The sequence below is a fragment of the Littorina saxatilis genome, linkage group LG11 (assembly GCF_037325665.1).
Source record: "Littorina saxatilis isolate snail1 linkage group LG11, US_GU_Lsax_2.0, whole genome shotgun sequence".
In the NCBI taxonomy this organism is placed as follows: Eukaryota; Metazoa; Mollusca; class Gastropoda; order Littorinimorpha; family Littorinidae; genus Littorina; species Littorina saxatilis.
The window spans coordinates 37,699,001-37,711,500 of NC_090255.1; the positions used below are offsets into that span (position 1 = coordinate 37,699,001).

At 42.9% G+C, this 12,500-nt stretch overlaps 1 protein-coding gene across 1 annotated transcript; it reads left to right on the forward strand.

The window, feature by feature from the left end:
• Positions 1–1,342: 1,342 nt before the first annotated feature.
• Positions 1,343–11,959, forward strand: LOC138980388 (uncharacterized). The gene is made up of 3 exons (XM_070353252.1): positions 1,343–1,480; positions 6,146–8,327; positions 10,383–11,959. Exons 2-3 carry the CDS (start codon positions 6,359–6,361, stop codon positions 10,409–10,411), a joined length of 1,998 nt encoding a protein of 665 aa, XP_070209353.1. The 5' UTR covers positions 1,343–1,480; positions 6,146–6,358; the 3' UTR covers positions 10,412–11,959.
• Positions 11,960–12,500: the final 541 nt, after the last annotated feature.

Genomic DNA, 12,500 nt, shown 5'->3' on the forward strand with positions numbered 1-12,500 from the left:
CTGTCTCTCTCTGCCCATACCTATTTGCCTGTCTGTGTGAGTGTGTGTGTGTGTGTGTGTGTGTGTGTGTTTGTGTGTTTGTGTGTGTATGTATGTATGTGTGTGTGTGTGTGTGTGTGTGTGTGTGTGTGTGTGTGTGTGTGTGTGTGCCTGTCTGTGTGTCTGTCTGTCTGTCTGTCTGTCTGTCTCTGTCTGTCTGACCCGTGGTGGGTGTATACCTGTCTGTCTGTTTGTTTGCCTGTCTGTCTGTTTGTCTGTCTAATCAGTGGTGGGCGCATACTTGTCTATCTGTATGTCTATGCCTGCGCGTGTGTGTGTGCGTTTGTCCTTGCGTCTACGTGTGACTGTGTGTGTGTGTGTCTTTTCTTTCTTTATTTGGTGTTTAACGTCGTTTTCAACCGTTCAAGGTTATATCGCGACGGAGAAAGGGGGGAGATGGGATAGAGCCACTTGTTAATTGTTTCTTGTTCACAAAAGCACTAATCAAAAAATTGCTCCAGGGGCTTGCAACGTAGTACAATATATGACCTTACTGGGAGAATGCAAGTTTCCAGTACAAAGGACTTAACATTTCTTACATAGGCCTACTGCTTGACTAAAATCTTTACAAACATTGACTATATTCTATACAAGAAACACTTAACAAGGGTAAAAGGAGAAACAGAATCCGTTAGTCGCCTCTTACGACATGCTGGGGAGCATCGGGTAAATTCTTCCCCCTAACCCGCGGGGGGTTGTGTGTGTGTGTGTGTGTGTGTGTGTGTGCGTGCGTGCGCGCGTGTGCGTGCGTGCGCAGTGTGAGTGCGTGCTTGTGTGTGCATGTGTGCTTGTGGCGCGCACGTGTGTGTGTGTGTGTGTGTCTGTGTCTGTGTCTGTGTCTGTGTCTGTGTGTCTGTTTGTATGTATGTGTGTGTGTGGGGTATGTCTGTGTGCGTGCTTGCGCACGCGCGCGTGTGAGTGTGTGTGTTTGTGTGTGTGTGCGTGCGCGTTTGAGTGTGTCAGTGCGTGCGTGTGCGTGCGTGCCTCCGTGCAAGCTTGTGTGCGTGTGTGTGTGTGTGTGCGCGCGTGCGTGCGTGCGCGTGCGTGCGCGTTCGTGCCTCACTGAGTGCAAGCGTCTGTGCGTGCGTGTGTGTGTGTGTGTGTGGGGGGGGTAAAAAGAGTAACATTATCGAGTACCTGATGTGCATGAAATGGTTGAGTGACCCCAAGAGAAGGGGGAAGACGAGCCCTGTCAACAACTAGTGTTGAGGTATAGTTTCATTTATCCAGCCAGCAAAAAAGGAAAACAACTTCCTGGTTTGGGGGTTTGCAAAACGTCTGCGTCTATTCTTAGCCGCTCGACGAGACCTTCGCATTCAACATAACTATGCACAAGTAATTGGAGTGTTTGTTGAATAACTGTGCGAGTGTCTTCCAGGGTTTAAATTCTCCAAAACGACTGCCTATAGTCTTTGCTATTGGCTACTGTTTGGCCGAACAGGTAGGCGTTTCCATTTGTATGTGTTTAGCATTGTTGTAGTTGATGTTGTTGTTGTTGTTGTAGTTGTTGTTGTTAATACTGTTGTGTTGCTCCTGCTGCTGTTGTTGTTATGTGGGGTATTGTGTAACACACACACACACACACCACACACACAAACACACATACACACAAACACACACACACACACACTCACACACATACAATTAAACATACATACCCTCATAAACACATTGTGCTTTGACATGTATGTTGCAGTTCCCCTTTTTAACCCTGTGTTTTAGATATTACAATATCTAGAAACACACCAAAAATTCTATACAACACTCCATAATAGTCATGCTTCAAATCACTTCGTAAACACTGACGATTTAGATTGATGAATAGCCTACTTTATTGGTTAGGTAATGTTCCCGGATTCTTTAACAAACCATTTCTATTTAATATCTAACGAACTCGAGTTCATATTTAATCATTCTTGCATTGACAGTCTGGCTTTTTTCGGAGGAAGCATGCTGGGTATTTTCGTGTTTCTATAACCCACCGAACTCTGACATGGATTACAGGATCTTTTTCGTGCGCACTTGGTCTTGTGCTTGCGTGTACACACGGGGGTGTTCGGACACCGAGGAGAGTCTGCACACAAAGTTAACTCTGAGAAATAAATCTCTCGCCGAACGTGGGGACGAACTCACGCTGACAGCGGCCAACTATTCGGGGCAGATTCAAGTTTTGTAAAAACTGGTTAACCGTCTCACAAATTAAATCAACATTGTTACTAAAAGTTGGACATTGACCCAGAGCTGTTTCAAGATGTTCTTCTTAAATAATGTCCTTTCATTTTTAGTGGTGAGAAAGAGGATGGATTCTATTTTGCCTGGTTCCAACGCACACCTCTTATCTCTTGGATATTCAGTTCAAGAAAAAAATCCAAGCCAAGAGACTAGATCACTTGTAACCAATAGCCTTTTTTCCTTCACACGAGCAACCAAAGCCATATTATCGGCGAACTTGACTAATGTCAGAATATAAAGTCGATGCACATGATCTCGTGTGTAAGTTTATGGATTCCTTTTCAGAGCTGGGTACCATTTTGTGCCATGCATTTTCAGTCTTCAAATTATCATCATGTATATTAGAGGCCCAGTCTGCCTAAAATGGTTTACAGGCATTTAAATCTTCTCACGAAAACAGCAGTTCTAACCTTATGGAACACACTTACAATAACATTTAACAGCGTCAAATGACACAGTTCGTTTGAATGTCTATTTAGCTTGCGTAAACCACACACCAGATTTCGTGATTTAGCGCATCGCCATTAGCCAATCAACTGGTTCACATCAGTCATGTGACACCAGTACTTACTGACAATTATTATTATTACTATTATTATTATTATTATTAGTGTCTGTAACCAGAAACGGATGGTTTACGGGAGGCTGTGTGTGCCTTTAAATGGCAACTAAAATGTATTTTCTTTACTTTTGTCACTAAAAGTCATCGTTAGATAATGAAACAGACATTAAACAAAACCATAGTATCCATTTTTTAAATTTATTTTGTAATGTTCGTAGTGAAATCCATGTCACACCCTCTGGTTTTCATGTTACGCGAGTGATGCATTTTGAAATGCTTATAATGTATTGAACGTAGACAATAACAAGTCGCGTAAGGCGAAAATACAATATTTAGTCAAGTAGCTGTCGAACTCACAGAATGAAACTGAACGCAACGCAACGCAGCAAGACCGTATACTCGTAGCATCGTCACTCCACCGCCCGTGGCAAAGGCAGTGCACGTGGAATTGACAAGAAGAGCGGGGTATTCGTTGCGCTGAGAAGGATAGCACGCTTTTCTGTACCTCTCTTCGTTTTAACTTTCTGAGCGTGTTTTTAATCCAAACATATCATATCTATATATTTTTGGAATCAGGAACCGACAAGGAATAAGATGAAAGTGTTTTTAAATTGATTTCGAAAAAAAAAATTGGTAATAATTTTTATATATTTAATTTTCAGAGCTTGTTTTTAATCCGAATATAACATATTTATATGTTTTTGGAATCAGCAAATAATGGAGAATAAGATAAACGTAAATTTGGATCGTTTTATAAATTTTTATATTTTTTTTACAATTTTCCGATCTTTAATGACCAAAGTCATTAATTAATTTTTAAGCCACCAAGCTGAAATGCAATACCGAACCCCGGGCTTCGTCGAAGAGTACTTGACCAAAATTTCAACCAATTTGGTTGAAAAATGAGGGCGTGACAGTGCCGCCTCAACTTTCACGAAAAGCCGGATATGACGTCATCAAAGACATTTATCAAAAAAATGAAAAAAACGTTCGGGGATTTCATACCCAGAAACTCTCATGTCAAATTTCATAAAGATCGGTCCAGTAGTTTAGTCTGAATCGCTCTACACACACACACACACACGCACGCACACACACACACACACACACACACACGCACGCACATACACCACGACCCTCGTTTCGATTCCCCCTCGATGTTAAAATATTTAGTCAAAACTTGACTAAATATAAAAATGTGCAAGTATTTCTAGTTCTTTTTCTGCAGGTCTGGAATATATTTGGAACCAGTATTTATTAATGAAATCAATTTGAATGCATTGTTAACATGTCTGTTGAATAAAGAAATATCACCCGCGTAACACGGTTTCCACTGTTACACAGCTCTGAAGAATAATCCATATACCCAGGGACTGGGTGGCCGAGTGGACTGGGTGGCCGAGGGGACTGGGTGGCCGAGTGGACTGGGTGGCCGAGGGGACTGGGTGGCCGAGTGGACTGGGTGGCCGAGTGGACTGGGTGGCCGAGTGGACTGGGTGGCCGAGTGGACTGGGTGGCCGAGTGGTAACGCACTTGCGCTCGGAAGCGAGAGGTTGCGTGTTCAGGCCTGGGTCAGGCCGCAATTTTCTCCCCCCTTTCCTAACCTAGGTGGTGGGTTCAAGTGCTAGTCTTTCGGATGAGACGAAAAACCGAGGTCCCTTCGTGTACACTACATTGGGGTGTGCACGTTAAAGATCCCACGATGGAAACATTGTATAGGCATAGATAAAAATGTCCATCAAATACCCGTGGGACTTGGAATAAAGTTAAAAAAATTCCATCTCACACGGCATTAAGTCTCAGGAAACATGAATACACGCATGCAGGGAAAAAAAATGGGTAGCGCCGTATGTATGGCAGCTCGCTTTCCCCGGGGAGAAAGCAGCCCGAATTTCCATGAGGGTAACCTCACTGGACTGTAAATCTTATCCATCCATCCATCCATAAAAATGTTGACAACTCATCAGACAACTTGCAAGAAACGTTGACGCTTTGAGGTCCAACGGGATAAAACCCTCTACTTCAAAATAACACAATACAATCAATATTCGAGTCAGATTAATTCAAACATGAATTTCAATTATTTTGATTAGTTTATTTGAAGTACAACAGGAAACTAAATACCACTTCTTCACACACTGCACTGGTTACCTATTCAAGCCCGCATTGACTACAAACTGTCCACCCTCTGCTTTAACTTCTTTTCTGGCTCGTCTCCTGCTTACTTCTCTGAACTCCTCACCGTCTATTCTCCAGCAAGACAACTCCGTGCCTCTTCTGACTGTCGCATCCTCACCATTCCACACACCAAAACCAAAACATACGGACAACGCACTTTTACTTTCTGCGCACCCACTCAATGGAATTCTCTCCCCTTTCGCATCCGCCACTCTCAGTCACCCCAAGCATTCAAACGAGCACTTAAAACGCACCTCTTCAAGAAATACAACCCCTGATTTTGTTTTCTCAGTCCATCAGTAGGCTACATGTAGTGTATTTGTTGTTTTAGTGATAATGCGATAATGTATATAAACATCTAGGGCTGTTTTCAGTATTGTTGATAACATGTTCTGTTTGATTAAGGGTATTCAGCTGGTATTTCCTTGTTTTCACTACCTATTTTATTCATATTTTTATCACTTAGTTAGTGGAAGAATCTTTTGTAATGTATGTTTGATGGTGTATGCTTTTAATTAAGCGTTGCTGACTATGAATGTAGATGTAAATGCTTGTATAACTGTGTTTTGATTTTAAATGTGTCAAGCGCAAAGAGCATAATTGTAAAGTCATGATGTTGCGCAATATAAATGCTCATTTATTATTATTATTATTATTATATTATTAAATATCCCGATCAAAACACTTACGAGACAGGATAAAAATGAAATTCGCAACAGGGAAGTGAAAAGGCGGTTTGCTGTCTTTTTAAATGCCTGAGCTTGTTTCTTCCTCATTCTTTTCTTGTATTCCTTTACATGTGCTGCACATAACCGAGTGCTCTATTCATGTTGAAAATGTCGAAAAATGTTGGGCTACAGGTTAGCATTAGCGTTGTCTGCAAAAGTCGTAAGTACAAGCAATACACATAAAAACCGTTACCATATTCTTGTAACAATACCTTGAGAGAGAGAGGGAGAGATAGACAGACAGACTGACAAAGAAAGAGAGAGACAATGAGAGTGAGGCATATAGAAAGACTAAGTGAGACAGAGAGAGAGAGGAAGAGGAGGAGAGAGAGACATACAGACAGACAAACAGACAGACAGACTTTGGATTTAATTCTGACCAGCACATTGTTCTTCTACTTTTCAGAATCGGACTTCGTGATGTTATTCTGACCGAGACTACCACCACCCCATTCTCCACCACCTTCAATACCACCACCACCACAACAACAACGACGTCAACAACACCACAACCAACACCACCAACATTAACTCCCTCCTCGCAATGGATTTTCTCGACACGCGGAAACTCTGACAAAACATTCAGTGTTATTACCTACAACCCACTCAACGAAACAATATGGGCAACCATTCCAACGCCACCGTGAGAGACATGGCCAACTTGGAGTTCATGAGGTCCATGTCACCCACGCTAGCCTATCTCATCCACCTCATGGTTCTGGGCCTGGTGGGCAATACCCTCGTCTTCATCGTCTACTACCGCAGGTTCAAACCCAGCACCACCAGAATCTACGTCCTGGCCATGAGCGTGTGTGACATCTTCAACAACCTGCTGGCGTTGCCCAGCGATATTTTCGAAACCCGTTTTCACTACGACTTCGAAAGCGTCGCAGCGTGCAAGTTTTTCGGCTACATCACCCGATTCCTGGCGCTCTACGGAGGGTGCATTCTGGTAGCGGTAGCCTTGGACCGTCACAGAAAAATCTGTCATCCGACCAAGAAGCAGAAATCGGTCAGGTACGTGTACATCGAACTGGCTTCGTTGGCTGTCTTCACTCTGTGTCTGTCTGTTCCTTTCGCTGTGCTGAGAGGCCTTCAGACGGTACGAGTGAAGGGGAGGGAGGACGTCATTGGCAGCTCGTGCTCCATCACTAACGTGCACGTGAGGTCTGCTTTGTTCGTGGGCTATAACGTCAGCATGATGGTGGCACTGATCATCACTTTCGCCCTGTTGAGCGTGGCCTACGGCCTCATCGCCAGGCACGTCTGGCGTCACCGGAAACTCCAGAAAGCGAGACGAGACACCGAGACAGGACGACACGGAAGACAAACGTGTATAAGGCTGGAGATCTCGTCGGGGGATCATGTTCAGTCCGACGAGGAGTCCTCGCTCCATACCTCTCAACTTTCTATCAACGACTCGGGGACCTTCCTCGGCACTGAGCTCTCTGAGTGTGAGAAGAGCGACAAGGATAGACCAGCTGTGGTTAAGAATGAACAAAAGACAGTAGAGGCGCTTCAGACTGACCAGAAACTAAATGACGCGGTCCACAGTGAACAGAAAACGACAGGGGCTTGTCATGGGCAGAAAACAACAGGCTCGGCTTGGAATGAATTGAAAATATCTGCCGAGGTTCAGAATGAACAGATGACTACAACTGCTTTTGAGGAAGAACAGGAAACAGCATTGCAGGCTCACGATGGACAGAAAATAACAGCTGAGGCCAAGAATGGACAGAAAACAGCAGATGAGTTTCACGATGAACAGAAAATAGCATCTGAGTTTCACCGTGAACAGGAAACACCATCTAATCTTTCTGATACACAGAAAGCAGAAGACAAGTTTGAGAACGAACAGAAAATAAATGATAGCCCACATTGCAAAGATGAAACAGTCACATCGACTCAAACGCAAAGAGCGTATAATTTCCATCATCAACAGAAACCAGTTATTTCAGAAGAAACCCAAGAGGGGACAGTTTCTTGCAATGATCAGAAAACAGTCGTGTCAGCCGACAGTGTTGCGGTACTGATTGCAGAAGAGGTAAATGTGTCTTCAATTCAGAACACCAAACCTGAAATGGGAGATTCAGAGGATTCATGTAACAGAGAACAAGGAAGGACTGCCAACACTAGTGCAGAACTGAAAGAAACTGATGCAGGGATGGCCGAAACAAAAAGAGACCCACAGAAACCCACTTCAAAAAACTTCGAAAAAGCGAAAATGAAAACTTTAAGTCTGAACACGATGAAGCTCAACGCACACAGAAACTTCAGCAAAAACAGAACTTGGACAAAGGCAGCATCTACAAAATCCAAATCATCAAAAGCTTCCAAGAAAATTACAAGGCGCACAACTCTCATGATGTTCGTGCTGACGGCGACATTCATCGTGAGTTATCTACCTTATATCGTCATGGCGGCGCTGCATAAGGGTAAAGACCGACTGGATGTGGGGATTTGGCTGCTGAACGCGGAGCAGATCGCCCTGAGGTCGTTCTTCCTCAACAGCGCGGTCAACCCTTTTATCTACGGGTTCTGCTGCGGGAGGTTTCGTCAAGAGTTGAGATCCCTTCTGTGCAGCATAAGTGAGTATTTGGATTGAGTTGGCAGCCATTGCGAGTAAATTGCATGTAGTTGATATGGACCATATAATTATAAAGTCAAGATGAGCTATAGTTTTACTTTGAGGTTCGAATTAGGCGTTCATACCATCAAACGGAAAGTTAGTTTGTTGTTGTTGTTGTTATTGTTGTTGTAGTTGTTGTTGTTGTTGTTGTTGTTGTTGTTGTTGTTTAGATTTGTTGTTGTTTGTTTCTTTTTGGTGGGAGGGGGGTAGGAGATGGGGCCAAAAAGAAAAATATGTCTGTTTCCGGTAACATAGCCGACAAAAATAGGGTCGGTCGGTCTTTTTTTAATTTTTTTAATTTTTTATTTAAATTTTTGTTTGTTAACCTTTTTCTTACGTTTTGTTAACGTCTTTTTACGTGTTTTTTTTTTCCCGGCGTCATTGGCCGCCATGTTTTTTTTCTCATCGACCAATTACCTCCTGGGTTTTTTTTTTTTTTTTTTTTTTTTTTTTTTTTTTTTGGTGCGAAAAGTGAAAAAAACTTTTAGGGTCGGCGCTTAAAATAGGGTCGGTCGGGTTACCGGAAACAGACATATTTTTCTTTTTGGCCTGGTTGTAGGGGGAGGGCTTGCCTGCGATAGAGCATAACAGTTACAAATATGGGTGCCAGCATTTTCTTTTTTTCAATGAAAGGCCAACATATCTGATGTGCTTTCTTTGTGATATGTATATCTGTTCTGTCGTGTCTGCGCTATATCTAATGTCACTGACGCTGCGCAATGTACCTCTGTGGCCTTCCATTGTTACACAACTTAGTGCCCAAAGTGTTAAGCAATAATCTAACTAACAAAAACTGTTTTGTATTTCACAGTGGAAGCAAGATCACAAGGCTCTATCTTGGTTTTGAATCATTTCAAGGATTTTAGGATGTGGTGGTGTGTGTGATTTATTGTTACAGACTCAAGCTGAAAAGTAAATAATTTAGCAATCTACCAAATGCCACCAAATTACGTGTACTTCAAACCTCTTGTGTCCTACTTAGCAAAGTTAGTGAATTGTCAATCTACCAAATGCCACTTTGACAATTCACTAACTTTGCTAAGTAGGACACAAGAGGTTTGAAGTACACGTAGTTTGGCAGAATGCACAGTTATTGAGGAAAAAAAATAGGTGTGGTTAAGGTAACATAGCCACAAGAAATAGGGTAGGAAGGTAGGCAATCACTGGTTTGTTTTTTTTAACTTTTTTTTCTAATGTGTACAAATTAAACCTACTTGACAGGGAAATAAATGTGCGACTCGAGCGCTTTCGCTTTCATTGCGTTTTCTGCACTCGGGTGTTGTTTTTTTGTGGGTTTTTTGACAAATGTAAAAAAAAGTTATAGGGTCGGCCCCTAAAAATAGGGTAGGTCGGGTTACCGTAACCACACCTATTTTTTTTAGGCCTTGGTGTGCATGAGTATCTACAAAACGACACTTACTCATGCACACCATTACAATAACTGTGCATTCTGCCAAATTACGTGTACTTCAAACCTCTTGTGTCCTACTAAGCAAAGTTAGTGAATTGTCAACTTGTTGAGCCGGAAATGTATACTCAAACAAGTTGTCATTGTCTTTTGACAACAGTGGGGATGTCAATAATAATCCCAAGCTCATTAAAACAAAGAAGAAGAACAAATTAAAAAACAGAAACAAAAAGAAGAAGGCTCTTGACTCATTAGTATTGTTGGTATCTTTTACAGCCGGAAATTTGGTTTTAAGGCGCCAGTGACCCGCCTGCATCCCTTCTCCTGTTAGTCGAAGACAGGGCCCGCCACGTGAAGGCCAGGAGCTGGATTTGACTGTCAGAGGTGTTTGGAGACACGAAGCCATATGGAGCATTTCTTGGGAAGTAGGCGCTTATCTCTACTTCCACCCCGGCATAACAGTCCTTGGGCCCCTAGACTTCAACGACTTAATATCATTGTGTTTTGAAAAAGATGAAAATGGTCTGTAAGTGCAATTAGACCAAACATAAAAATAAACAGCGAAAACTTCCCACACCTCATGATTCCGTGATGCTTTTGTTTCAGCACAGGGAGGGCGGAAGAGGTGGAGATAGGCGTCGACCAGTTCCTGTGAATCATCAAAACAGTGGAACCCCCCTTTTAAGACACCCCAATTTAAGACTCCCTCCTTTTCAAGACCTTGTTTTCTCAGACTTTTTTGTTCATAACCTCTGTAAAATGACGCCCCATTTCAAGACTCCCTCCTTTTTAATGTAACCGAGTGCCGAAACACTACGATCACCTCAGGAAGCGAAGTGCAATCTAACAGGATTGAAAATGTTAGGGCTAATTTCTTTGCCCTATAAAAACTGTTATGCAAACCCGAAAGTTTTCCATGAACATACAGACAATCAGAAACCACCAGACCCCATCACAAACAGAACTCTACAAACCACAGGTGTTGACTTTAAAGGCCAACAACTCGGGTGCAGAGTCCGTTGCGAAAGGAGCGGTAGCCTCCCCTGTCACATTAAGACCCGATTATCTCCGATTTTTGGAGGTCTCGAAAAGGGGCGGTTCCCACTGTACCATGTGCAATGCCCGGTGTAACACGAGAAAATTACTCCCACGAGATTTTTACTCCGGAGTAAACATTTCGTACGAAAAAGTTACTCCCTTTACGAAAAAAGCACTCCCCCATTACACGAGAAAATTACTCCCCAAGACAGGTGAGTTCCGAGTAAACATTTCGTACAAAAATTTTACTCCCCTGACGAATAAATAACGAATAAATTACTTCACCCCAACACGAGCAATTTAACTTCCCATGCCAGGTGTACGACATTTTTACTCCCTTGTCCCCTGTTAGTCTTGGTGGTGGAAGGGGTGGAAGGAGGGTAGCGCGACATTCGTTTGCGCGAGATCACTTATTGGCATTATCCCTTCGCCCGCATCCCATTTTTGCGTACGAGATTTTTACTGGAAGTAAAAAAAAATGGGGAGTAAAAATTTCGTGGAGGGAGTAATTTTTTCGTGCCTTGGGGAGTTCTTTTCTCGTACGAAAAGTGTACTCGGAGTAAGAATTTCGTACGAAATATTTACTCCGGAGTAAATTTTTCGTGGAGTAAAAATTTCGTCTTACACCGGCTCTAAACGGACAAAGCACAACGCCTCAATGTTGGACGGACACAGTAGCCAAGTGGTTAAGACACCGACCTTCAGCGTGGAAGATCGTGCATGAGAGTTGCTACCCACGGACGCAGAAGATGAAGAAGATGTCACAATGTTGGATAGTTGTAAGTTTTTTTTTGTAACAGACAGAGAAGCTGATTCTGTGACCGAGAAATCGACGAGCAACTGCAAGCATGTATGACTTTAGAAAAGCCATGAAATCTTTGCTGGAGCTTCAGCCGTCGAATCACCCCTTGCAACCTGCAAGAGACGGAAGGGGGGGGGGAGGGAGAGAAAGAGAGAGAGAGAGAGAGAAAGAGAGAGAGAGAGAAAAAGAGAGAGGGAGGGAGAGAGAGAGACACACACACACACACACTCACACACTCACACACACACACACACACACACACACACACACACACACACACACACACACAGTGCGATAGGAACAGAGTGAGAGAGGGGGAGAGAGCGGGGGGGGGGGGGGGGGGGGAAGATGCACAATACTACAATACTATGTTCCCAACCGTTGGACATAAAAACCAAAAATGACAACCACAACAAATCGAAGTGTTCATAAACTTGTTAATGCTTTTTACTGTACTGTTGTGACACAACTGCTCACTGTTTTGCAGAAAGCTGTGCAATTATATTTTTAAGAACAATGCTCAAATAGAGTAACCCTAACAGTTGCAAATGAAGATAATGTGGGTAGCATTGGTTTTTTTTTACCAGCGACTGCGATTTTTGGCACGATATGAAGAAGAAGTTGCATGAGGCAGCGATGTGTGTGTGTGTGTGTGCGTGCTTGTGTGTGTGTGTGTGTGTGTGTGTGTGTGTGTGTGTGTGTGTGTGTGTGTGTGTGTGTGTGTGTGTGTGTGTGTGTCTGACTTGAGGTGAGCAAACTTTTGAATGAATGTTGCTATTGTTAATGAATGTATTTTTAAATGCTGTCTCGTGTCGTTTTTAAATTGATGTCGTTGATCAGTTTGTATAGATGCATCTGTTGGTGTACATGGCAGGATTGAATGT